The 26,547-nt window shown below is 42.4% G+C and overlaps 3 protein-coding genes across 3 annotated transcripts; all 3 read left to right on the top strand.

The window, feature by feature from the left end:
• Positions 1-5,479: 5,479 nt before the first annotated feature.
• On the top strand, positions 5,480-7,168 carry LOC114448856 (axonemal dynein light intermediate polypeptide 1-like). Its single transcript, XM_028426062.1, has 6 exons — positions 5,480-5,622; positions 5,931-6,067; positions 6,135-6,304; positions 6,407-6,585; positions 6,819-6,983; positions 7,106-7,168. Exons 1-6 carry the CDS (start codon positions 5,545-5,547, stop codon positions 7,136-7,138), a joined length of 762 nt encoding a protein of 253 aa, XP_028281863.1. The 5' UTR covers positions 5,480-5,544; the 3' UTR covers positions 7,139-7,168.
• Positions 7,169-8,533: 1,365 nt separating this feature from the next.
• snip1 (Smad nuclear interacting protein) lies at positions 8,534-11,611 on the top strand. Its single transcript, XM_028426602.1, has 4 exons — positions 8,534-8,824; positions 9,037-9,166; positions 10,115-10,656; positions 10,755-11,611. Exons 1-4 carry the CDS (start codon positions 8,670-8,672, stop codon positions 11,008-11,010), a joined length of 1,083 nt encoding a protein of 360 aa, XP_028282403.1. The 5' UTR covers positions 8,534-8,669; the 3' UTR covers positions 11,011-11,611.
• A 364-nt stretch (positions 11,612-11,975) lies between these two features.
• LOC114448612 (mitogen-activated protein kinase kinase kinase 5) lies at positions 11,976-25,876 on the top strand. Its single transcript, XM_028425669.1, has 28 exons — positions 11,976-12,450; positions 12,546-12,685; positions 13,436-13,623; positions 13,725-13,893; positions 14,029-14,135; positions 14,317-14,487; positions 14,585-14,697; positions 14,931-15,090; positions 15,303-15,453; positions 15,548-15,646; positions 15,913-15,962; positions 16,371-16,466; positions 17,209-17,293; positions 17,508-17,641; positions 17,828-17,955; positions 20,158-20,294; positions 20,375-20,480; positions 20,572-20,729; positions 20,825-21,026; positions 21,172-21,340; positions 21,642-21,807; positions 22,846-23,031; positions 23,124-23,229; positions 23,320-23,566; positions 23,716-23,828; positions 24,645-24,742; positions 24,846-24,922; positions 25,045-25,876. Exons 1-28 carry the CDS (start codon positions 12,111-12,113, stop codon positions 25,139-25,141), a joined length of 3,993 nt encoding a protein of 1,330 aa, XP_028281470.1. The 5' UTR covers positions 11,976-12,110; the 3' UTR covers positions 25,142-25,876.
• Positions 25,877-26,547: the final 671 nt, after the last annotated feature.

Below are 26,547 nucleotides of genomic sequence, written 5' to 3'. Positions count from 1 at the left end.
CTGCATGCCTCATAATTATAATCCATTCTCTCCTCTCTTTGGCAGATGGGCTTCTTATGAGCTGTGGGAGCAGCATTTGTCCTTTAGGCGAGGACTGCATCAGTATTAATGGGTCTGACCGATGTGCTGACCCATGTGAGCACTACACTGTACTGAATGATACGTGGCGTTCAACAAATTATATCTATGATGGTGTTACCACACCCTGTGATTCTAACATTGCATCTGGCTGGTATCGTCTGTTTCTGGGACAAGATAATGCTCAAATTCCAGCGAGGTTTGTGGAAATCTACAGATGTGGAACTATTTATCCCATGTGGATAGCAGGACCTCACCCCACACAGTACAGTGAAATTGAAAGTCGTTATGTGTATTCTGCCTGGAATAACAGCAATTATATACTAAGTGACATCTATGTCAAACGCTGCTATGGAAACTTCTATGTCTACAAACTTGTGCGGACAAATTGGTGTTACGCCACATACTGTGCAGGTATTGTTCCACTTCAAATATCTCTAACATCCATTCATTTCCCTGACAATGCAAATAAGCTGTTGTTCTCTAAATCAAACAGTTTTCTCTTCCTTTTTTATTATTTTCATTGTCAATAGAGGTGGACACAACCAATCCTAGAATCAGCTCCAGTGTGGATCTCTCCTTTGATGGACAGTGGGAGACGGTGTGTGAGGATTCCTGCAACCTGAATAATGCCAACTGCAAATGTTACCGCCTTAAATTGTCTTATGTTTAGTTTTGAAGGACCCAAAAGCAGACAGGGGATAGGCTTTAGGTTATTTTAATTACACAAAGACTAAGGTAATTCCAAAAGTCCATTTAGGTAGTTGGAAAGAAAGTGACTGGGCTCAAAAAACACACTAGAAAACTGCAACTCGAGCTGCACAGCAACAAGAGAGTTACCACAATTGGAGCCATCGATCCATCCATCTTCTATTAACCTGCTTTGTCCCACAGTGCAGGGTCACAGGGGGCTGGAGATTATCCCAGCTATCTTTCAGGTGAGAGGCGGGGTACACCCTGGACAGGTCACTAGTCCATCACAGGGCAACACACAGACAGACAGCCATCCACACTAACACTTACGGGCAATTTAGAGTAACCAATTAACCTAGCACGTCTTTAGAATGGTCTTTGTCTTTATGTTGAGGTCCCCTGTATTCTTTTTTCCACAAAGTGATGAAGAAGCAGCCTGAAGTTCTAAAGTGAAGGAGGAACTGCACAGAGGCAGCAACACTTCATATTTCTTTACACCCTTAAAGAATGTGCAGGGAGTCAGTGTTTGAGTAGACAGGCCCAACTGAGAATAAAAACTGAAGCCTCATCAAATGAAGGATGTTTAAGTTTCAGAATTACAGAACGTTACACTGATGGTCTCGCCTTAGCTAGCATGTTGTTAGCACCCCCAGCTATCAGCTCAGCTGAGGTGTGTTCTGTGAGAATGTGTTGCTGCACCTGTGACCTTAGCTTAGATTTATCTGATAAATGGAGATTATCTGGAGAAATGCAGATAAACTGGTTCTGGGAGTGCTGAAGAATGAGGAAGAAACTCATGCTATGTGTTTCATCTAAGCATGAAAAATCCCAAACAGATCAACATCAGAACAACATCTCAGGGGAATCCCGTAGGTTTGCTTTTCATAGTGATGTGCCTCTCAGAGTCCAGAAAACAATGAACATTTTTCATAGAAACATCTTACTGTGAAAATGAGTGTAAATGTAAAAATATCTTCTATATGTTATCATGTCTGTGTTTATGTAACAGATATGACTGATCTGAGAGTTTTTCGGATTTGGACATGGTCTCCTCCTCTTCCTCTTTCTTCTCCTACAGTGATATCATGTTGGTTATTTATGCTGTCCTCATAATAATATGCTGATGGAGATTCTCAGTCATCCAGGGCAAATTCGTTAACCAGGCTGAAGCAAGGTATCTGGACTTGAAGAGTTTTCTTGAAGGTGTTTCACTGCTCATCCTAGCAGCTTCAGAGAAAAGAACCTCCCACCAGGAGGCAGAAGCACACAACCAGGAGTCCTTTAAATATCAACCAGGAGACCACACATCATCAAATTGTCCTCTGCACAGAAACAGACGATAAAACCATTTGCTTAAATTGAGTAACTTGTGCTTAGAATAATAAAGCTATAAAACAGCTAAAATTTGATTGAAAGAAAAAGCTAAAATGGTTATAAAAAGAGAGGTGGAAGGCAAAATCATTGTTTACTTTCCACCTGCAATCTGTGCTCGACTAGAAATCCTGATATATTGCTTTGGTCTGGTTCAGACCCTGGTGGGGACTCGCGGTAGTTTCTCAATTCGTGATTAAGCTCCTGATGAGACAACACCGTGATGTCATTGTTCTTTTTATTTCTCCCCTTATCCAGGTAAAATCTACGGAAGCGCTGAACTGCCACAGTAGAAAAACAATTTCATCACTATCTCGTTATAACGTCAAATGCTATCACGTTATAACGACATATTATCTCGTTATGACGTCAAAACTTATCTCGTTATAACGTGATAAGACGCTATCTCGTTATAACGTGATAAGACGCTATCTCGTTATAACGTGATAAGACGCTATTGTTATAACGTGATAAGACGCTTTCTCGTTATTACGACATACATTTTATTGCTGTAATTAAAAATGAACTGTTTATAAGTAGCCTAACCTAACCATTTTGCTGCTCACATCGGAAAATGACTCATTTACAAGATTTAATTAAAAAGTTTTAGTTCATGCTTGGATTAAGACGGGGAGATTCTGTCCTTACTGCGCACAGTGGACGATACTGTGATCAGCATACTGTTAATAAAATGAACAGTGATCAGTATGTGATCAGTATGCTGATCACCTACTGATCACCTATGAGTGAGTGAGCACGGCGCATGTCCATCATTCCGTGAAGCGAGGAGGGGCGTGGCACATTGTTGCTGGATTTGTGGAGTGTTTATATTAAATTATATATATTAAAGAGAGTTGACTCTCGGGGGAATTGTACTGTTGTTTATATGCATAGTATTAGTATTAGTTTGTATCAAGAAAATGCATTTGTTTTATTTTGTTGGACATCTGTGAATGAAGTACAGCTCCTGATAAAGCTCCTGATGAGACAACGCTGGGATTACATTCTTCTTATTATTTCTCCCCGTATCCAGGGGCTGTAACACTCACCCTCTCAGCCACTGACAGTTTCTCAGTGTCAGCTTCTTTCACCCACTGCTGGATTTCCACAGAGGTTAAGTAAACTTTTAAAAACATCTTTGTGTTTTTCAGGAAGTGTGTGTTGTGGATGTGGTTCATGATTTTTTTCTCTCATGCTGCTGCAAATTTTGACAGGAAGCACTTCAGAAAAGTTGTCCTAAACTTCTCTGTCATAAATAAAATTATAATGTAAAAACCACATGTTTTTATTTTTGCTACAGACATGACACTCTACATAAAATGCAATGTATTTACATCTTGTGTTATCATTTAACTCATGTTAACTTTGGTGAGCTCTTGTCTTTTCCTCTGGCGCCATCTGGTGGATGATATGTGCTCAGTTGATTATAATTGGTTTGCAATCATGACAAATGTTATTTTTACAGTGAGAATTACAACCACAACATAGATAGGAAGTGAAACTAAGAGTATGAAAAGGAAACAAACAGGAAGTTCAAAATAAATTGAGGGAGTCCAAAGAAGACCGCATGTTGCACACTGCCGTTGTATAGCATGTTGGGCTAATCTGAATTCTTTTTCCAGTCTAGAAGCCCTGACCTCAACCTGCATCACTGCTATCTGAACTTCCATCATCATGCATGGCCTGAGGAGTTCATCCCTCATCATCTTCCCCTAATGGTCTGTAGTCATTGAGGCTGGATATGTGGGGCTTTTTGGACAGCCTGCAATGTGCGCCTCACCTCATGCTCCTCAAGAGTGAGGATCATGCTGCTGTGGGCCTGGTGGGGCTGTGCTGTTTCAGGTGTCGTGGCGTCAAAGCGGGCAAAGATGATGTTCAGCTCCTCTGCCAGTGCGAGATCACCTCTGATGTTACCTACTTACTACCTGCCACACCTGCCGGCTGTTGTTGCTGCCTAGATGGTCCTCAACCCTCCTCCTGTAGTCTGCTTTGGCCTCTTTGAAGGCTCTCTTTTCTTTAAGTTTGCTCAGGCTGTGTTGTATTGGTCTCTGTTGCTGACTTAAATGCAGAGTTCCTTTCTCTAAGTAGCTGCTGGACCTTCTGGATCATCCATGGTCAGTGGCGGTTCTACATTGATTTACTCCCCGGGCGAGACCCCCTGTGAGCGAGGGGAGGGAAACAGGACAGAGATGAAGGAGAGAGAGAAAACAAACATGACAGGTTGCAAAATGAATAATATGATGATAAATGATATAAAAAATAAATTCCCCATTGTCTATATTTTTTAATTAACAATTGGACTGGATCAAACACATGTCCTTTCTTATTTAGACAAAAATATTTCACTGTACTACCATAGGACTGCATTTTATACATAAGTATGATTCTTTGTTAGCAATGATGGTGCTTTCAGATTTTAATAAGCAGCATAAAGGTTGTAATGTGTAACACTTTGGACAATTAGTCATTTTGACGACTGTGTGATGGTCCAGGCTGTGGATCGAGTGAATGTTTGATAAATATGGATGAAAAATAATCATTCCCACATTTTACTCTGTATTTAACTCATAAACCAGCTGACAGCAGTATTCTAACTTTAGTTTACCGTTAATCAGCCTGTCATTGATGGACGGACTTATTTATGGACTTAACTTGTTCGCTAACCGACGAGCCAGAGCAGCATCATGGATGGACGTTATGAAAACACAGCGCGCAGCATCAGACTCTCAGTCCAGCATCAGACTCTCAGTCCAGCATCAGACTCTCAGTCCAGCATCAGACTACAGTCCTCTGTCTCTGCCTGCAGCTCTGCTGTCTGTCCGGTTTGGCCCCAAAACTTATGACCCCGATTTGGCTCCATACAGCAGAACTCTGTTTCCATTTGGCAGCAACATATGAGCTGGATGACACACACAGCACATCCATGCAGTGTTGTGAAAATAAGCTAAAGGCCTAGCGATAAGCCAGCTGTTTGAGGATCCACAGCTCCTCCTGCATTCATTGACTTACTGCTGCGCTGACAGCTCTCACACACACACACACACACACACACACACACACACACACGTAGGTGCGAGTAAGAGAGAAGCGCTGCGCGACATGAATTGATTAGTCTACACCTTTAATCACACTTGTCACCTTCAGGTTTTGGGTAAAGTATCGAGTCCTTAGAAGTCATGCGGCTCACATCCAAGTCACCGACGTTCAAGTCAAAGTCGAGTTGCGAGTCTTTTTACATTTTATCAAGTCAAGTCGTAAGTCATCAAATTAGCCACGCGAGTCCACGCCTCTGTTGCCTAGACGCCGTTGCCATGACAACGTAAACAGAGAACTCTAAACTGAGCGAGAGGAAACTCTTGTTTGGAGCCAGTAGTTGTTGTTGTTTTGTTATCACAAACCACGATGATTCCATCAGTCGACTCTCTGCTGAAATATGACAGGCCAGTTTTGATTAAAACCACAGAGAAAAAAACACCGAAGGTGAGTCTACACGGTCAGCTGTCGTGAGACGTTCATTTAATGTTGGGCTACTTAGCTAATATGGCATTAGCTAGAGAACAGGAGTCACTGCAGTATGTTTACATTGCATTGATAAAACAAAATGCTCTTATTACTTATTCCATCCCTGCTGCTAAATGATCACGAGTCTTTTGGAAGTCCAGATGACATTAAACAAAGGAGGACATAATTATTTTAGTATGCACTGATGTAAATTCACAAAAAGCACCCACTCAGATGGTGTTGTAGACAATACACATTCCTGAAACATGAAATGGTTCTGACTGCAGGGACGGTCTTTGAGAGTGAGCCCTCAGCCGCCTGTGGACTCACCTGTGCTACCTGTACCTCCCAAACCCAAATCAGCCGCTGCTGAAGCCGCCGATCGGGAAATGCAGAACATCCTGAATGTCATCCTTCCACCCAGGTATAGCTCTATGCTGCTACATCACATTGATCAACAAGTGCAACCTTCGTAATATCTGCCATTACAGGGAATGGGCAAAGGATAGCCAGGTGTGGGTGCAGCAGGTGTCCAGTGCACCGTGTACAAGAGCTGACGTTATAGAGTTAGAAAAAGCCCTGGACACAAAGATGCAGCAGAGGCAGGCCAAGGACACAGGCATATGCCCTGTCCGCAGGGAGCTCTACTCTCAGTGCTTTGGTGAGGAGGCTTTCTTGATCATAGAGATCAGGATTGTATCTGTACATTTCCACAGATCCTTGTACACCATCTGATCCACCTTAATTTTTCTCTGTCTTCAAGATGAGCTTATAAGGCAGGTCACCATAAACTGCGCTGAGAGGGGTCTGCTGTTGTTGCATGTCAGAGATGAGATCCAGTCGACTCTTGATGCCTTCCGGACACTCTATGACAGCAGCATGGCTTTCGGCATAAGGAAAGCACTGCAGGCTGAGAAGGGGAAGGCTGACATGGAAAAAAGAGTAAGGCCTCCAGTTATGTTATGTTAATTTTATATACCTTACAAGCAATGGAGCACAAAAAATGTAATTTCAAAGGAAAAAATCATAATAGAAAAGCTGTCATTTTATAATGAGTCCAGCAGAGAGCACCATTTCTTTATTTTACTTTAAAATAGTCACCTCGGCAAGCCTGTCAACACAACTGAGCCTTTATCAGAACCAAACAGCATGTGACTGTTTTGTTGTACTCCAAGATTGCAGATCTTGAGAACGAGATACAACAATACAAGAAGCAACTGAACGAGCAGGAAGCTCAATGTGATGCAATCGAAAAGAGAGAAGCTGAGAAGCGACAGGCGGAAGACAAGAAGCATCAGGATGAGATCCAGTTCTTGAAGAGAGCCAACCAACAGCTCAAGGTATTCACTTATGAATAAATCCAAGATATAAATATTATATTATTTATGAAAAATATTAATTTATACTCAAACAGGACCTGTGTTGCTTGTTCAAAGCCTTATATCTCTTGTCTTTTTTCCAGACCCAACTTGAAGGAATAATATCATCGAAGTGATGAAATTCAAGAACCAAGCTGCCATTTCCCAGTGGCTGAATTCTATCTTGTCATATTGAATAAACAAAGCAAAAAAATGAGCAATATATTATATGTATATATTATATGCAAATGTTTATTTGTTTTGACAAGTACACTTACAAAGAATTACTGCACGTTTCTCTTGAACATCAAGAGAGCAGCACACTTGTAAATGATGAACGACATGTCATTCACAAACAGCCAAGGTCCAGAGAAGGCATCAAGTGGTCACTTGATACATTAGTTTCTCAGTTAGCTCTCCATTGTTTTTCGACTTTTACTCTTTACTTTATTAAATCAGGTTACACATAGAGTTATTACATGTGTTGTGTTTTTATTACACTCCAGTCTAGTGCTTTGACCTTTTGGCCTTTTGACCTTCTGAGGCTTCATCTAGCACGACTACTGAGACAGGCCTGTTTGATGTCAGGTAGAACAAACACTGCATACCTGTTTTGACGTCAGTTTGACCGACTTGGTGGACTCCTCGTCTTCCTCAGCTTTCCTCTTCTTGCTCCTCTGGTTTGCAGCTGAAATTGCAGAAAGATTATGAAATTTTAGGTCAGTGACTGAATGTCGTGAAATCTAAACATGATAAAAATGATTGGTTTTTCGTGTGTTGAAATGCAGCAATAGAAGCTCAGAATCAGAACCAGAATCAGAATTACTTTATTTATCCCCGAGGGGAAATTCTTGTTTGTTACAGACAAATAAAAATCAAAGATACATTGAAATATGAAATAGAATATAAAATAAATATCTAAATACCTAGATAGCATTTAAATCCCTGAGTTGTTTCTAAAGAAGAAGAAACATATTTGCTACTGTATACAAACCTTTACGTTGTAAAGAGCATGACATGAATGTACCAGTATGAATGTACAGTGTCTGAGTGACTGTGACAGTTCAGAGTTCAGTAGTTTGACTGAGACAGGCAGGTATGACTTCCTGTGTCTCTCAGTGGTGCATCGTGGGAGTCGGAGTCTGTTGCTGAACTAGCTCCTGTAGCTGGTCAGCACAGTGTGGAGCGGGTGAGAGGGACAGTCCAGTATGGTCTTTTTTTGGACAACATCCTCCTCTGACACACCTCTGTCAGAGGTGTTCATCTCACAGAGGACATTCCGGGTAAATTCCAAGGTTTTTTTCAAAAAAGTATAGTTTTTCAAATATTAGGCATTTTTAACTTTTAATTTAATTTCAAGCTACAGACTCCATTTTAGTCTAGTCTCAGCTCCAGCAATCAAACTTGTTCAATCGTTTTATTTGTTGCATATAGAACAAAGACGTCACGCAACAAATAACACGATTACTTGTGCCGGAACCAAGTGTGCAGGGGACAACGAGCTCGTCGAGATATTTCTTTTGCGAACAACCGGAAACGGAAGTGTGCGACCTACGACAACACAAGTTTTTTTTGCATTCGAGAGTTTTGGATTAATTTTTAACGTTTTGTGCGGATGGCGATGTTTGTTTAGTAACACAACATTGGAGTTCGTGTTATCATTACAGAATGGCCAAAGAAAAGCGACACAGGAGGAGGGAATCTCCGGAGCGCGAACCAGAAGTTAAGATAAAGCAGGAGAAGCTGAGTCCTGCTAGGCCACAGAGATCACGCCGCTCGAGGTCGAGATCCCCCGGCAACTCTCAGAGGAGAAGAACGAGCAGGTATGATTTACCGAGTCACCATATCGCCTCCCCGTTGAATCGTATTTTGTACTTTCTATCTTGACATATATCAATATCTAAGCTGTTCGCTCCGGCATCATAATCTAAGCTACGTTGTTTTGTTCGTTAGCATTTACACGCTAGCTGTAGCTAATGGGAAATATTAAGTGTGTGTTTTATGTACAGTCATTTAGAGTCGTGTTCTTATTTAGGTCGCCTCCTAGGGCCAAGGACCGTTCACCGGCTAGAAGAGAGACCTCTCCCGCCAGGCGAAGCAGCAGATCTCCCAGAAACAGGAGAAGTCGTAGCCCTCATCGTGGCGGAGACGTCAAAATAAAGCGGGTGATTGGATTCATATTTACTAAGAAATGTGGCTTTACAACACTTAACAACAGCTCCAGAATTTCGTTTAAATGTGACATTAATAATATTATAGATTGGTTACGTCCATGATTTAGATTAAATGTTAAAAAAGTCCAAAACTCAACAACCACAAACCACTGAGGCTGCTTTCTATGGACTTGTCGCTCATGAACCACTGATGCATTTAGGACTGACATTACAATATCAGCAACTATTTTCTTTTTTACATCATTAGCTGAATGTTCAGCATTTGTTTGTTAGGCTGTGATCACCATGACTGTGATAGAGAAGCAGTTAAGTAAAACATGTTGATGAAGATTCTCAGTCATCCAGCTCATCATACGTAGAGAAGATTGAAGCAAGGCGTCTGGACTTGTAGAGTTTTCTTGAAGACGTTTCGCTGCAATAGCAATAAATGCTTCCACAGGTAAGTATGGAAGCATTTATTGCTATTGTTTTTTTTAAGTTGTACCCAGACCCACCCACTGAGGTCTGTAACCAGATATAAACCATGTTTCCCCACCAAACAGTTAGAACTGATGAAGCTGCTTGGATGAGCAGCGAAACATCTTCAAGAAAACTCTACAAGTCCAGATGTCTTGCTTCAATCTTCTTTAAGTTAAGTAAAACAGTCAACATCCTGCGACTCCTAGAAAGAAGTATTCTGATTATTATGAGTTATCCTATATTTAAACAAGTGCTTCATCCTGTCACCTACTGTTTTTTAAAAGGCCTGCTACTTCCAGATAGTTTTTGAAGAAAACTGCCTAGATGGAAACAAACAAGGCAGGCACACTTTTTAATGTCAATCAGACTGATGTAACGAGGTACATACTCTGTAACTGTAATGAGTATACAATGCTGGTGGTTTGTCTTGGGCTAATAATTTCCTTTCTTTACATGTCATTTATCCTATCTTGTTAACAGGAGAGAGATGATCATAGGGCTACTGGTGATGACCGGAGAAGGAGAAATGACCAACCAGAGGAGAGACGGAGCAGGTGGGAGACAGACAGGCCACGAGAGAGAGACCGAGGTAGAGAGAGAAGCCGGGAACGAAATGCGCTTGCCTCCCAACAAGCTGAGCGACAGCAGCATGATCAGCGGCGCAGAGAAAATCGCCAGCGTCGTGAAGAAAATGAAGAACAAGATTTTGGACAATCGGGAGAAGGGAGCGATAATACAAATGCTCCCCCTGCTGAGAAAGAGAAGCCAAACTTTGAACTTTCAGGGGCACTCACAGAAGACACCAACACATTCCGGGGAGTGGTGATCAAGTACAATGAGCCACCTGAGGCCCGCATTCCAAAGCGAAGATGGCGACTGTACCCTTTTAAGAATGATGAACCTCTTCCTGTCATGTACATTCACAGACAGAGTGCCTATCTGTTGGGGCGACAAAGAAAGATTGCTGATATTGCCATTGATCACCCATCCTGCTCCAAGCAACATGCAGTGTTTCAGTACAGGTAGGAGAAACAACCATCAGTTTATGTATGGTAACTTAATTTTGACCAATGTGTCAAATTATGTTAATAATAAACAATACCAATGTGTTTCATTGCAGGCTGACAGAGTTTACACGAGCCGATGGCACCACTGGTCGCAGGGTAAAACCCTACATTATCGACCTTGCTTCCGGCAATGGCACCTACCTGAACAACCAGCGAATCGAGTCCCAGCGCTACTACGAGCTCAAAGAAAAAGATGTTCTCAAGTTTGGCTTCAGCAGCAGAGAGTATGTCCTGCTGCACGAGTTTTCAGACACAAGCGAGGTGGACACCAAGCAGCAGGAAGAGGAAGACGAGGGCCTTGATGAGTAAATGATGCGTTCCTCTTCTGGTCAAGTAACAACATCATCATCACCATCATCATCATCACCAACGGACTGGAGCAATACATCTAAACTGGGAAACAAAGGAGCAAGCTCGGTTTGTAGTGTATATTCTGTAATTACTAAACTATTGCTCAAACCTGCCACAACTGTCTCGAAGAAGACCTACTTCCTATTCTCAGGTAGTTTGTGTAATGTCTGCGTCACGCATGACCGATCTCACACCAGACAGTGCTTACACTAAAGAAGCGCTCAGTGCCAGATTAAGATATCTTAAGAATCGATAATTGATTATATATTTTTGGATCACAAACACCGAGTACAAAATATAGCTTGTTGTGATGTCCATGCTATATGTGTCAGTGTAATTACTCTAGGTTCATGTTTAACAAGTTCTGCTTGTTGTCAAAGTAAAGTTTGCAGACTTGTAAGGATTTTTATTTTTAGTGCAGGGGAAATAATCGACGCTCTTGTGTTTTCTTGCGCCACTGCAGTGTGTATTTAAAGACTGCGTTTATTTTTGTCAGTTCAGAAGCATTCAGAGTAAATTTTCATTTTTGTACTGTAAATAAAAGCTGGAAATGTTTTAACATGGGCTTCCACTGTGTTTATGTATACTGTGACTCACACCTTAGGATGCATTATGTAGGTCTGTATGATAAATATATAATGAGGTCATCTCATATACCTGCATGTCTTCATTTACTTCTACGTAAGATGATAATTGGAAGAAATAAACAGGCATTACAAGGAGCCATTGAGGGTAGGACATACACAATTACCAGCAGCTTCAGTACTCAGAAATGTGAGCCTGCTTAATATTTTTTTTCCACAGCAGAGGTCACACGAGAGTCGTGCATGCGAAGAGTAAAGTTTCATTGCCGAAATGCCAGCGGGCGGAGCGCAACAGGGGAGGAGAGCTGGGCGGGTCCCTCCGAAGAGGAGTACTGGGAATGTGCTGGGTATGTGGAAGGCGGCGGAGGCGGTGGCTCACCTGGGGAATCACAAGAACAAGCAGCCGTAATTTTGCCTTTTAATGTGTCCGCAGACTGCTCTCACTGACTCTCAGGTGAGGAATTAAAGCACAACATGTACACGACAGAGCGCAGGCGGATGAGCCTGCACGAGGTGAAGAGGAAGGATCCGGTCTGGGTGTCCGCTGGAAGTTTGTGGCAGGACTCGCTGGCGATAGAGCTGAGCGGCAGCGGCGGCTCGAGTAAGCAGATCGTCTCTCCGCGGAGTCGCACCAGAGCTGTATCCGTGGCATACGTTGTGAACGAGGACGCATCGGTGCCACAGACTGAGGGAAACCTGTCGCTGACATGTCTGAAGGAAGCCTGCGCGGACGCGAATGCTGCTTTAAAAACGATTTCATGTGAGAGGATATCAATGGGCACCACTGACATCCTGGATAGTTTCTACAATGCAGGCAAGTGCAGACATGCTGACTGCATGGTTGTTTGGATCCGTAGACGTAGACAGTTGCGCAAACTCACCGCCCTGTTAAATCCCCCCCTCACACAGATGTAGCGGTGGTGGAGATGAGTGACTCCTTCTGCCAGCCTTCCCTTTTCTACCATCTGGCAGTGAGGGAAAGTTTCAGCATGACTAACAACATAATTCTGTACTGTTACAAGCAGGACAGTGACCAACATGCTATCAAGGTAACACATGCCCACGTTGACTGGTACTGCTGAGTTACAGAGTGGCTAACATTGTGTCATCATGCATCATTTAAGTAACATGTGAAAAGAGGGGCCAAAAATCTAGCAACGCTTTCACAGGTGTAATTGAGATTACAGGGCCCTTTGCTACTAGGGGCCCCTGCGCATTAGATTTAAATGGAGTGAGAAACATGCAGCACTCAGTGGACGCCTCTACTTAGCTGCTTGGTTTGCTTTCACTACTATGTACATCCAGCCTGGCTGCTGCAGCTTTCACTGCTGGCCATTGTATTTATCACTTTATTTGAATTATTGAATATCAAATTGATTAATTGTCTGTAATGCTGATGCAAAACAGAATTTCTGCAGATATCTAATATGCCAATATTCAATACAGCCAATTTTTGATGCTGACATATATTTGCAGTGCAATTTTTTTTCTACCAAAATGAGGTGAACATCCAACCTTGCCTGTAGTAAAATATAACAGGTTACCAAATTGGGTATTAAACTTCACAACCCGACAGCAACTATGTTGCATAGTGGTGTATAATATTGTGCATCCCTGGGTTGTGTGAGGCATTTTGTGTTGCCCAATTGAACATTTAAAATCCTTTAGTTGACAAAAATGGATAAACTTTACAATCTTTACAATTGCAAATATTTAAAGGTTTAATGTGTATAAGGCTAAAAAAAGACTTCATGTCTGTGGGGTTGGCCTCATACAATGCATGCTTTGTCTTCCATTAGGAGCAGTGTGGAAGCTACACCTTCATTCCTTACGTAGTGTCGCCTCAGGGCAAAGTGTTTGCCTGCGATGCCACGATGATGACTTGCATTAATGAGCTGATGCAGCCTAGTTTCCAGCTGGAGCCCCTGATGACCCCGCTGGTGGAGAGACTGGTGCATCTGTTCAACAATGTGCATGTCCAGTCCAGGTCAGAGCAGAAACATGATCATTACATGTATCTGTTTCTGTCATAAAGCACAGCCTGTCTCGTGTGCAAGCTGGAATGTCACACCTTTTATTCTGACACAGTGAGTACTTCCGGGAGTCCATCCTCCATGAGATTCGCATGGCACGGGAGCGCTTCAGTGGTCAAGCTCTGAGTCACGAGTTAAGCTGCATCCAGAAACGCTTGGATAGTGTGGATCTGCTCACCCCTGATGTAGTTATGAACCTGCTGCTGTCATACAGGGATGTTCAGGTGTGAATTTATTATGATTTCATCTAGGTGTCAGTTTAAAAAAATATTCAGAAAAACACATTTGATCAGTTGAAAGATCTAATGCTGTTTAGATTGTGTATTGATTATAATTAATAATAAAATACCATTTCTCAGGACTATGATGCCATGATCAAACTGGTGGAGACTCTGAATAACCTGCCAACGTGTCTGGTAGCAAGGCACCAGAATATCAAGTTTCACTACATATTTGCTCTAAACAGGTACCCACACAGCTGCTGCTGCATCTGGATTTACCCAACATCATTAAACAATTGTAATCTCCTTTTCCTCTTTTTGTGCCGTTCTCAGCCTGAAGCTCTTTATCAGCTTTGTACTGTGTGTAAACAAGATAGAAAAAGGGCTTTGCATCACCATGGGTGTTATGACGTTTTCCCATTGCAGGAGGAATCAACCTGGAGATCGCAAAAAAGCTTTGGAAGAAATTCTGCCAATCGTAGAGTCCGGGGAGAACGTGGCGTCAGATGTCTACTGCCTGTGTGGACGTATTTACAAAGACATGTTCATAAACTCAGGGTTCACTGACCAGAGCAGCAGAGAGCAGGCCTGCTATTGGTACACACCGTTCATGTGTTTAGTCATACATACCTCTCCGCTCTGTGGCTGCTCCTGATTGGTTTGCTTTTTTTCCCCCTGATGTACTTTATATTAGGTATGGAAAAGCTTTTGAGACAGAGCCAACTCTTCACTCAGGCATCAACAACGTGGTCCTCCTGATGGCAGCAGGCCATAAATTTGAGACTTCTATTGAGCTGCGTAAAATAGGTGCTGTTCTGATCATTATTAAGTTAATGGAATGCAGATTTGTTATGCCATAAATGTTGTACTTATTAATGACACCTCATCTTCTTGGGGTATAAATTATAGGACTTAATGTGCTGCATTCCTGATTTCTAAAATCACATTTGATTTTGGTAAAAATAAAATAATATCCTTGTGGTGCAAATTGAAGAGTTAAAATCAATGTTTGTGACGTTTTTACATATAAATATGTCTAGGTGTGACTATCAGCACCCTGCTAGGTCGAAAGGGCAATTTGGAAAAAATGAAGGACTACTGGGATGTGGGTTTCTACCTCGGAGCGAACATCCTCGCCAACGAGCACAGAAAAGTTATCGAGGCTTCCGAGAAGCTCTACAGACTCGAAGCACCTGTGTGGTAAGACCCAATGCATTTAAGAAGTAGTTTATTTTTTATTTACACTGCTACTTAATAATGCTACTTACCCGATGACCAAAGACACTGACCTGCTGCTGTAGATTGCATCAGTAAATTTAGATAAAACAATAGTTTCCTAAACTTTCTGTCACAAAAGTCATTGCAGTGCTTCGTTAATATAGGTGTTCTTGATTATTATTACTTTGTTTCAGGTATATTGCATCCATTATGGAGACCTACATCCTGTACCGTCAGTTTGTCAAACTGCCTGAGGTCAGATCCCCTAAACAAGATACAGTGGATTTCTGGATGGAGCTGCTTTTGCAGACCTGCAAGCCCACCGTGTCAACTAACCACTGCCCGGTAAGACAGACAGCGCACTGACCAGAAACAGAAAGCATTGAGGTATGAAGCAATATGGATCAATGGGTTTTGAATTTGGGATTGCTGTTTTCAGGTCCTGATTCTGGAGCCCAGTAAAGTCTTCCAGCCAGCTATTCTGAGTGTGAGTGAGGACGATGAAACGGTCCAGTTGAAACACGTCACACCCTTAAAGGTATGTAGACCCTCTGTTCTCGGACCTGATTTGCCTCTTTGTTTTTTTTCCTTGCAGACGTACAAATGTTGAATATAGCTGCATGAATGGTGAATGTTCTGTGAGTCCGAGGAGTGTGTGGGCATGTTCTTTGAGAGTCAGCGTGTGTAGTAAATGCCTTCCTGCCTCAGGGCTTGCATGTACATGCAAATAAAAGCAGGTTTTTCATGTGTACCATAGGCTACATATTTAACTGTGCATAAACTGTACTTTGTATTTTATTCCAGAAAGGATTACATCAGTGGACTTTCCCTGCATCTGCAATCCGGGGAGTGAGGTAAAGTGGAGTACAGCATGTGCAGACAGTTCCTCCCAGCTCTGGGTGTGTTCCAGCCTACAGCAAAGACAGAGGACCCAAAACATATGAGTTGCCTGGGAAACTCTGGCTGGCTTTTAGTTTTTTGTTTTGCCAGTATAGCTTTAGGCTTTTTCCTTCTTTGCTGTTTGTGGACTTTTTTGTTGACTTCTTCTGCAGCTACAGATCAGTGCTGCTGTGGACTTTAGCCTTGTGTTGTCTGGAAGTTTCCAGCAAATAACTAAAACAGCTGCTTGTGGTTATCAACAGGAGGGATTGGAAGCAACTTACCATCAGTTATGCCTCATTGATTAATCTTAAATTAGGACTAAGGTCCAGCAGATAAAGGACATGTCTTACATTGATCAAATTCTTTTCCTCTTTCTGAAGTGTCTCAAAAAATGATGAGCGGAGCTGCTTCCTGTACGTCCACTACAACTCGGATGACTTCCAGCTCTGGTTCCCATCTGAGGATCATTGTAAAGGGTGAGCATTACTACAATTGCATAGATACAGCAGGGTTGTGTGTGTGTGTGTGTGTGTGTGTGTAAGGCCGTGTGAATGACTCGCTCGCCGACCAACTGATAAGATAAGATAAACAAACCATGAATGCAGGGAGCAGGAAGATAATCAGATGTCTGCAGGCAAATAGGCAAACCCACTTTTTCAGACAGAGAGCGGTCAATGAGCATGACGACAGAGTGTGATGTAATTAATCTGCGCTACATGAGTCATGTTTCCTTTAATGCACTCATTAAAAAGAATGTTTTCCACTCTCGTTTCAAAAAAGCCACTTGACCTAAATCACAAAACCATTTACGTATATCTTACCTCCGGAACTACCTTGATTCTGCTGAAACCGCTGCTGCCATCTTAGCATGATACACAGCCAAAGGACTTTTTAAAACACAACATCATGGTTATTCCGAAATGTTGTTGCTGGAACTTTTCCCTGCTGTAGTGCAGAGACAGCAGGTAAATATTGAGATGTTTGTTTTTGTGATTTACATGAGCTGATTCAGTTTCTCATATACATACTCTGAGTGCTTCCGTAAGGTCTAGAGAATGTGTTGCATGTAGGTCAGGCACACCACACACCCCTCAAGTGTCTTAAGTGATACTTAAGGGTGCCTAAGTGAGGCCTCAAAGACCCCTAGACCCCCAAAATGCATGATTTCAGCAGAAAATAAACATTCAATAACACTAATCTACAATGTTTTCTCACCAGCTTCTGTGAGCTGGTGAACTCAATGCTCCAGCAGCCTAAAGACCTACAAGAGGACCTACAAGATCTAAATGAGGGAATACTAGAGGTCGGTGCTCTGACGCAGTGTGCGCTCTATTTTCAGCCTCGCTTGGCTCAATAAGTAGAAAAACATCTGCAACAACTGTTTTCTTAAGCACAGAGCAACATTTGGTCACATTTTGCTCATGTTCGTCTTTTGACTTTTCTCTATATGCGTGTGAAATTCCTCACTTCTACTTCACTGCACACTGGTTTGCACTGTTTTTTATCTTATTCTACAGTTTATCTATGAGACCAATGAGAATGAAGACAAGGTGGTTCTTGGTAAAGGGACATATGGTGTGGTGTATGCTGGAAGGGACCTGAGCAACCAAGTTCGTATTGCCATCAAAGAGATCCCTGAGAAGGACAGCACGTAAGACAGACATGCTTTTTATTGGGAGTCACCGGGGACTACAGAGCTGCACTGTTTCTCACATTAATGTTCTTTCCACTGTACCCTTAAAAGGAAGGGATTTGGCAGAACTAGCCTATTTTGTGGAAGATTTCTGTTTTTAGGATTTTTTTTATTAAAAAGCATTTATTCGTTTGTGTGACCCAGGTACTCTCAGCCCCTCCATGAGGAGATAGCTCTGCACAAGAGGCTCAAACACAGGAATATTGTCCAGTACCTGGGTTCTGTCAGCCAGGATGGTTTCATCAAGATCTTCATGGAGGAAGTACCAGGAGGTACACAAAGAAAAATTTAAATTCCTGATACATTTCTCTGCCTAAAGCAAACAAGGTTAACAGTATATTACTGGACTCCCTGGATACAAATACACTGCTCAAAAAAATGAAGGGAACACTAAAATAACACCTCCTAGATCTCAATTAATGAAATAATCCAGTTGAAAATCTTATCTCATTACATAGTGGATGTTACGACCCTGGCTCAGGGGGTAGCAACTAAATTAAATTAAAAGATTAAAAGAATTTTTACATTTATTTACAAATTAATTTACAACTGAACTAACAAAATAAACAAGGTGGTGTGGTGTGGCTCTGCTCCTGCTGGCTGAGAGAGAGAGAGTGAAGGGTGGAGGAAGGGCTCCCTTATACCCTCAGCAGATGACCAGGATTTTGCACACTCAAAATCAAAGTGGAAAATCACATCACAGGCTGATCCAACTTGAGTGAAATTCCTCAAGACAAGTCAAAATGAGGCTCAGTAGTGTGTGTGGCCTCCACGTGCCTGTATGACCTCCCTACAACACCTGGGCATGCTCCTGATGAGGCGGCGGATGTTCTCCTGAGGGATCTCCTCCCAGACCTGGATTAAAGCATCAGTCAGCTCCTGGACAGACTGTGGCGCAAGGTGGCGTTGGTGGATGGAACGAGACATGATGTCATTACTGACCCACCACCAAACCGGTCATGCTGGAGGATGTTACAGGCAGCAGAACGTTCTCCACAGCGTCTCCAGACTCTGTCACGTCTGTCACATGTGCTTAGTGTGAACCTGCTCTCACCCGTGAAGAGCACAGGGCGCCAATAGCAAATCTGCCCATCTTGGTGTTCTCTGGCAAATGCCAATCACCCTGCATGGTGTTGTGCTATAAGAACAAGCCCCACTTGTGGACGTCGGGCCCTCATACCACCGTCATGGAGTCTGTTTCTGACAGTCTGAGCAGAATCATGCATATTAGTGGCCTGCTGCAGGTCATGTTGCAGGGCTCTGGCAGTGCTCCTCCTGCTTCTCCTTGCACAAAGGAGGAGGTAGCGGTCCTGCTGCTGGGTTGTTGCCCTCCTACGGCCCCCTCCACGTCTCCAGTACGGTGTACTGGCCTGTCTCCTGGTATCTCCTCCATGCTCTGGACAAGGTGCTGACAGACACAGCAAACCTTTTTGCCACAGCTCTCATTGATGTGCCATGAGCTGCACTCCCTGAGCAACTTGTGTGGGTTGTAGACACACGCCTCATGCTGCCTCTAGGGGTGAGAGCAAGTGAGAAAAGCATCAGGCTGAAAGGATGAGAGCAGAGAAATGGTCTGTGGTCAGCACCTGCAGAACCTCTCCTTTATAGGGCTTGTCTTGATAACTGCCTCTCACTTGACTTCGACCATCATGCACGTACCTCTCTGGTGCGCAAAGAGCCTGAAAAGAGTGGCAACCAGCCAATACTCCGTGCAGAGTCCACCTGGAGGATTGGCTGATGTTTTTAGCGTTTTATAGCTTCCACAGATGATTAATATTCTTCGTTTTAATGCAAAACTGCCAAACTAGCAACTTGGTTGCTATCGGATTGCAAAGAGAAGTTACACTAATTTACAAAAAGTGCATCAGAAAGAAATCTCCTACCCTACCTTTAAGTGTCCCCTTTATTGAGCAGCGTATATACAGTATGAACATGTGTTATACTTCTGAAAGGTTTATAGTACGAAAGGTTAAAGGAAGCTGTTTTAATGTAATTGTTTCTTTTGGAAATCTTCCTAATAGATCATTCTCTTTCCATGTAATCAACAAACTAATCATACAGTAAGATGGTAATATTGGATTACAAGGTGGACCTGTGCTATGTGGGGCCTACGTCATGATACTTTGGAAATTCCAAAATAAACAGGAGGCCTGGCCTCTTGAGTTTCCTTGCTTACAGCATGGCATTGTAATAGGGTGATCCACTTTCTGGCATTGAGGAAGTCACATGTTCAGATATGTAAATGATCAGCTTATTGTGTAACATCAACTGGGAGCTAGTTCTAAAGAACTGAGTGGTTGCAGATTTATCCTGGAGAAAATGTTTTCAGACAATCACATGATTAAAGGAAAGTCACCTGAAGTGAACTGTTAATCTGAACCTTTGTTTGATATGACGCATGCAGTGAAAACTTGGAGAGATGACTCCATGTCTCTGTGTGGCCTACCTGTGAAATGTAACATTCCTGTTTCTAGGAAGTCTGTCTTCTCTCCTGCGCTCCAAATGGGGTCCTCTGAAAGACAATGAAGCCACTATCATCTTCTACACCAAGCAGATTCTTGAGGGCCTCAGATACCTCCATGATAATCTGATAGTCCACAGAGACATCAAGGTGAGCAAAGCTCTCTGTCACTCACAGCAAATCCTTCTTCTATGTTGTGGAAAGTTTGATTGTTTTTGTCTCTGCTGCAGGGTGATAATGTACTCATCAACACCTACAGTGGCGTGCTGAAGATCTCAGACTTTGGCACCTCGAAACGCTTGGCAGGGATCAACCCCTGCACTGAGACCTTTACTGGTAACAAGATGACTGTCATGAGGGTGCAATGTATGTTTTCCTTTTTTTCTAAGAACTGCATTTAATGACTTAAATAACAACCTTTTAATAGGGACTCTTCAGTACATGGCCCCAGAGATTATAGACCAGGGGCCTAGGGGTTATGGGAAGCCAGCAGATATCTGGTCCCTGGGGTGCACCATCATAGAAATGGCAACAGGCAAACCACCCTTCCATGAGCTGGGAAGCCCACAGGCAGCCATGTTTAAGGTAAATAAGGGAATTATTATACAGTATGTGTTTGAAAAAGCGACCTCTGACTTTTTCAATATCTCACTTATTCACATTTAAATAATGTCATCTAGGTGGGCATGTTTAAGATCCACCCCAAGGTTCCAGAGTGCATGTCAGATGAGGCCAAGGGCTTCATCATGAGGTGTTTTGTGCCAAATCCAGACACGAGAGCCACAGCTGCAGAGCTGCTGAAGGACACCTTCCTGCAGTCGTCCCCCAGGAAGAAGGCTAAAACTCCACGCGAAGCAGAACCTGAGGACTGCCTGTCTGCAGGTGAGGCTTCACAGTTTGCTCTTCTTATTCATATAGTTTATCTAAATTGCCCTTGTTCTAAAATTTAGAGTTGCTTCCTTGTATTGCATCACATCTCAACATTTCTTGTTAACACACATCTGTTATGACACCTCTGCTTTTACAGCTGACTACCAGCGCAGCCTGTCCGTGCCTGTCTCCATCCTTGTGGAAGACACTGATTCGTACTCGGGCTCCCTTAATCTGACTAGTTCTCTGGACTTGAGGAAGAGGCAGTCTGTCCTCAGAGAAGATCAAATCTCAGGGAGCCCATCTAGCACCAGCAGCATCCTGTCGTGAGTTTTGCTCGTTGCGTAAGAACAAATAAAACCTTATTGTTTCTGCAGCTGGCACACTTACATCTTAATGTTACATCAGTGGTAAACCACACTGAGGTTTCATGTCGACAGACTGGTGAGGTTACATCCTGCCTCGATAAGAAAGGCCACTGTATCAAAGTGCATAGTTAACCGTGTCACTTACACTATATGTTTCCATATCTAATAATACTCATACCTCCATTAATATGCCCTGGGATTTTAGTTTCATTTCCTTTACAGCTTGTTTATTTTTGTTTGATGTATCTCTGCTGTTCAGAATACCAGAAGACTCTGCATCAGACATGAGCAGTCCGGCCGCGACAGAGGAAAACATGGGACTTTTTATGCTGAGAAAAGACAGTGAGAGGAGAGCCACACTGCACCGAGTCCTCAAAGAGTACATCACTCATGTCGTCTCTAGTATACAGGAGTCTGTGCCTCAGGTGGGTGAAGAAACAGTAGTTACAGTTAGCACCGCTTACAGGTTTTTCCTCAAAATTAGTTTTAAGATATTTATTCAGACTATAACCACCAAATGAGACTACAATGTCTGGATTTAATCTGAGCAGGGTTTCCCGCAGCGCTTTATAGTGGCCGCCTTGACTTCATCCCAAAAATAAATAAATAAATAAATAATTCTGCCACATCCATGCATGCATAGACGCTGCAGCTTTATTGTTTTACTAAGTATTGTACATTTAATACCACCAACAAACAACTCTCTACTAACGGGCACACAACCTCTCTCTCATCTCATACACACACACACTCACTGCCCAGTTTCTTAAAGGAGACATTAAGTTATGAAGATATGCAACTGGTTTTGTGTAGTGTACATGGCTGGGAAAAGGCCATTCTCCCCCTGACTAACCAAGTTTTAATGTTACACAAACTTCTTTTGCACAAAGAAATTTGACATGAAATCCAGCAGCAAGGCACGTCTTCCTGAAGAGAGGGTCAACTTAATCACTGAAGTTTGTTTCCAGGTTCATAATCTAGAGATTGAATGTAACACCGGCTTTTTTCTCCACTTAAAAACTAGCATCTTTGGTCTGTAGAACAAACAGCTATAATCATGGTTCATTGTTTTAGTTTCCTTTTTTTCTTTGGAATCATTCATTGTGTCAGCTTTGAGTTACTTTATACTGTAATGTCAGAAGGAAATATACATTCTACTCCACTGTATATCTGGCACAGTGGATAAAATAACAGAAGTTTTCTTTGCTATTGTTGGCTTTTGGGTCAGGCTTTGGTTTGTGTAACTGTAAGATGCAATACATTTAAAATTGAATTGAATTTATTTTACCATAGGGCTACAAACAGCAGTGGTACTTTTAATTAAAGTGTCATGCATGACTTTTACTTGTATTCAAATACATTGCTCAATTTAACCTTTAAATGCTTCTTTAAATAATCAGTGAACAAAGTACGCACTGTCTCCTGTTATATCAATACTGAATTCTCCTTTTCTCTATCAAAAGTGCGATGAGGGATCACCGCTCACTGCAGACCACATCACCAAACTCATCACTTGCTTGCGAGACAACATTCGCTCTCCAGACAGGAAGCAGCTGACCAGCAGCCTGCAGGACCTTCGCGGGATTCTGCTTGCGGCCACAGTACCTGTGAGCAGCCTGCAGGCGGTGCTGTTCAACTTCCAAGATGCTGTAAGTCTCTTTTGGTGATTACCCTGCTGACATCTTCAAAGTGCTTTTGAGAATCAGCCATCTTACATCACTACAATCCTCACTGTGTGTAGGTGAAGAAGGTGTTGAAGCAGCAGCAGGTGAAACCTCATTGGATGTTTGCTCTGGACAACCTGCTGAGACAGGCAGTGCAGGATGCCATACCTGTGCTACTGCCAGGTAGAGCTGCTGTGTATATACATATATTTATATCAGGTAATGGAAAGATGCAGAGAAATGTTGTGAAGCAGCTCCTACTGTCCCTTACAGAACTGAAACTCCAGCTGCAGTCCTCATTTGATATTGAGGACAGTACTCCTGACGAGCAGTCCGCTGACCCAGACACTCCCGTCATTCCTGTCCCTGACCAGCTGGTGGCGCCACCTGACACAAAACAGTCAGCTCCCACACATGAGATCCTGCCTACAGCCAGCCCTATTTCCCCCACAGACATCGTGCTTAACAGTGACTGTCCTCTCAGCGAGAAACTAAGAGACATGCGAATAGAGACCAGGAGGTATAACTACATTATCTGACAGCTGGTTTTAAATGTTTGATATAAAAATGTGAATAATCACAACACTGACATTTCTTTTAAGGCTGTGACTCATTAGATTATGAGCTGCACTGTTTTTTGCTGAGTATTGATGGCTGTTTGTGCTTCAGACTGCTGAGTCAGCTGAACGAGAAGGAGACAGAGTACCAGGAGCTGTTGAGGAGCTCTGTCCAGAGGAAACAGGAACAGATAGATGCACTGAGGGGAGCAGCAGTCACTGAAGGTATTACTTCTGAAAACAAATTGAGAATCAGATACACTGAATATCTATTGCACTGCTATTCTATCTATATACACTGTCTGCTGATTAGGATTTAAAATCAGGATTTCAGCATGGACCAATCAGCATCTTTTAAAGAAACACTGTCCTTTGTCCATTTGAGCAGAAATATAAATACATAGACAAAAGCAGCTCTATTTAGGAATTTCTTATAAAACATAAAGGAGAAATCCCTACCTCACACCTCCACATCTCCCTCATCCAGCATCTTGCCCCATTTTTTTTCTTATTTAGTAGATGGATCTCAGAGATCTAGTACTTTTTTTCAGCCATCATATGACCTGCTGACTTTGTATTCCAGGCTGGTAAAAACAAACATTTATGTATTGCCACTTGTTTGATCTGGGCTATGTGTCACTTTTAAACATGTAAATCCATATAAAGTGACAGTTTGATATTATTTCCTCAGCTTATTTACAAAGGCAAAGATTTATTAGGTGCTCAGTCTGCTATCGTCATCACCAGTCACACACGCTGCAGCATGACCAGTATTACATCCATGGACCAAGCCCTCTTTGGATTATCAGTTAACTCTTGTCATTACTGTTTCTTAACATTTGTATGAGTCAATCCCTACCACGCCTCAGCTTCAGGCTGATGGTGGATTCTGCCTGACTGGTTTCTGTCAGGCGTAGACTGATCAGCAGGTAATGTGATCAAACTTGACTTGTCAGGTTGGGTAATGATTATACAGTCTCACTATTTAAGTGTTTTTGATGTTAAGGACAGACTCATTGTTGTAAACTCTGTATTTTATAGATGGAGAGATGGCTTCACATTCAAACTCTAAACCAGAGACAAAGGCTTTAGTACGCTGGCTCAAGTCTGTCCCTGCTGATCAGGACACTATCACTAAGGTAAAAGCAGCTGATGGTCATCCTCATTTAACCCCTGACACTGGTTTTGTATTACCCACCCCCCCTTGCTGTTAATCCACACCTGCGTGTTGTTGTTTTCTAGTTGCTCTCTCACGAGTTCACCTTGGACTGTCTCCTCCACATGGCCTCCAGGGACGACTTGATGTACTGTGGAATAAGGTGAGCCACCTCCACACACCACATAATCTGTCACAGGAAGGGGATTGGTCCCATGGGTGCAGCATTAGGTTGCCTGACAATAGTTGTAAATTTTCACAATCCATCCAAAATTGCTGTTGCAGAGGCGGCATGCTGTGTCGAATCTGGGCGGCCATTAAAGCTCACAGGAAGACCCAGCTCAGCACGCACAATGAGGACTGTGAGGACACTCTTCTTTAGTGACTGCTGATGTGACACATCATGTTCACCGACAGGCTGGACCTGTGTGATCTAGAGAAAGGCAGGGCAGTGGTAAACTTTGCTGACTTTGCAGGGATAGATTTCTGTTACTTTGTTCAACTGTGAATTTATGGTAGCATCCAAATATTTTCTTCTAAATCTTAGGACTTTTTTACATTTTCTCAAGGCTTTTGCAAGTGGGACTGTAAATATTTCTTCATATAACATTGCCTGATTGAGAAGTATTAAGGAGTCTTAAAAAAACAAGTTTTATTCTGTTTTTAAATGTTCTTCAGATAATATTTTATTGTATTATACAGAAAACTAAGCAGGATCTAAGTTATTAGGAGCATTTCTGAGGGGAAACATGGGTTTTTGTGTACTACTGTATTCACTCAAAACTCATTGAAAATAATAAACAGGCACGTTGAATCTCTCAGATTGTTATCTGCATGCAGGCATTTGTCTGTAACACAGAGAGATTTCTTTAAAGGGAGTGACGCAGGATGGAAGAAGTGAGGAAGTGGAGAACAGCCTTCAGATTCCACATGCGTTTCCTCATCTGTTATTCACAATGTTGACAGTTACCATAGAAACAGTGACACTGATGTTGGCTGTGTGTTACTGTGGTCTATGTGTAGGTCTGTTTTTTAATTCTTCATCATACATGTGGATGTTAAAGTTTTAGTCTTGTGTGATATCAAAAGCAGGGCCAAAACCAGGAGCAGAACATTAAAGGGTTAACGCATAAGAATGCAGAAACTCTTTCCAGTGTGTCGAAGACTTCTGATTACCTTCTTCCAGCCTCTCATCACTGCATAGTGATGTCACCTTTTATTGGTTCTGATAAGCTCTACAGAAGCTTACAACATGTCATGTGCATGTTATCCTGTGTCAGTAGGGAAATGACTTCATTGAGAGACCGGGTTTGGCTCCTAGTAACCATGGCACTCACTAACATAAGCCAAACTTTGAGAACTCAAATGACATATTTTATTACACAGAAAAAATAGACTGACATCCTACTGACATCCAGGACCTACCCCAGCTACCAATGGGCGAGAGACAGGGTACAGCCTGGTCAGGGCTACATCACAGGATTGCTGTTAAAATTGAACCCTTGTTGCTGTATGACAGGAAGCCTTCTATTCTTGGAGCGAAAAATTAATTCATCCCAAATGGCAGCAAATTAAATATTGCAAATGTCATGCCAGCAGTCAAAAAACTGAATCAGTGATCTAAGCCATAGCTGATATTTAAAAACTGAACCAACCTTCACAGCTCCATGACTTTAACTAAATATGTGGGTAGGTGTGAGACATGCTGTGTGTGATATCACAGAACTAAAGGTGACCTGCAAGGACAAATGGGCAACCTTAGCAGGGTACCCACACATTCCTTGTTTT

The sequence above is a fragment of the Parambassis ranga genome, chromosome 16 (genome assembly GCF_900634625.1).
Source record: "Parambassis ranga chromosome 16, fParRan2.1, whole genome shotgun sequence".
NCBI lineage: Eukaryota > Metazoa > Chordata > Actinopteri > Ambassidae > Parambassis > Parambassis ranga.
Note: the sequence above shows the minus strand (reverse complement) of the source record. Positions and strands in the feature narration are given on the sequence as shown.

Bases quoted from the DNA above. Each gene is read 5' to 3' on its own strand.
- LOC114448856 (XM_028426062.1), top strand. From the start codon at position 5,545: ATGATTCCATCAGTCGACTCTCTGCTGAAATATGACAGGCCAGTTTTG. The intron at 6,068-6,134 runs GTATAGCTCTAT...CTGCCATTACAG, and splicing joins AATGTCATCCTTCCACCCAG to GGAATGGGCAAAGGATAGCC. The intron at 6,586-6,818 runs GTAAGGCCTCCA...TTGTACTCCAAG, and splicing joins AGGCTGACATGGAAAAAAGA to ATTGCAGATCTTGAGAACGA.
- snip1 (XM_028426602.1), top strand. From the start codon at position 8,670: ATGGCCAAAGAAAAGCGACACAGGAGGAGGGAATCTCCGGAGCGCGAA. The intron at 8,825-9,036 runs GTATGATTTACC...GTTCTTATTTAG, and splicing joins CAGAGGAGAAGAACGAGCAG to GTCGCCTCCTAGGGCCAAGG. The intron at 10,657-10,754 runs GTAGGAGAAACA...GTTTCATTGCAG, and splicing joins CATGCAGTGTTTCAGTACAG to GCTGACAGAGTTTACACGAG.
- LOC114448612 (XM_028425669.1), top strand. From the start codon at position 12,111: ATGTACACGACAGAGCGCAGGCGGATGAGCCTGCACGAGGTGAAGAGG. The intron at 14,698-14,930 runs GTGCTGTTCTGA...AAATATGTCTAG, and splicing joins TATTGAGCTGCGTAAAATAG to GTGTGACTATCAGCACCCTG. The intron at 20,295-20,374 runs GTGAGCAAAGCT...TCTCTGCTGCAG, and splicing joins TAGTCCACAGAGACATCAAG to GGTGATAATGTACTCATCAA.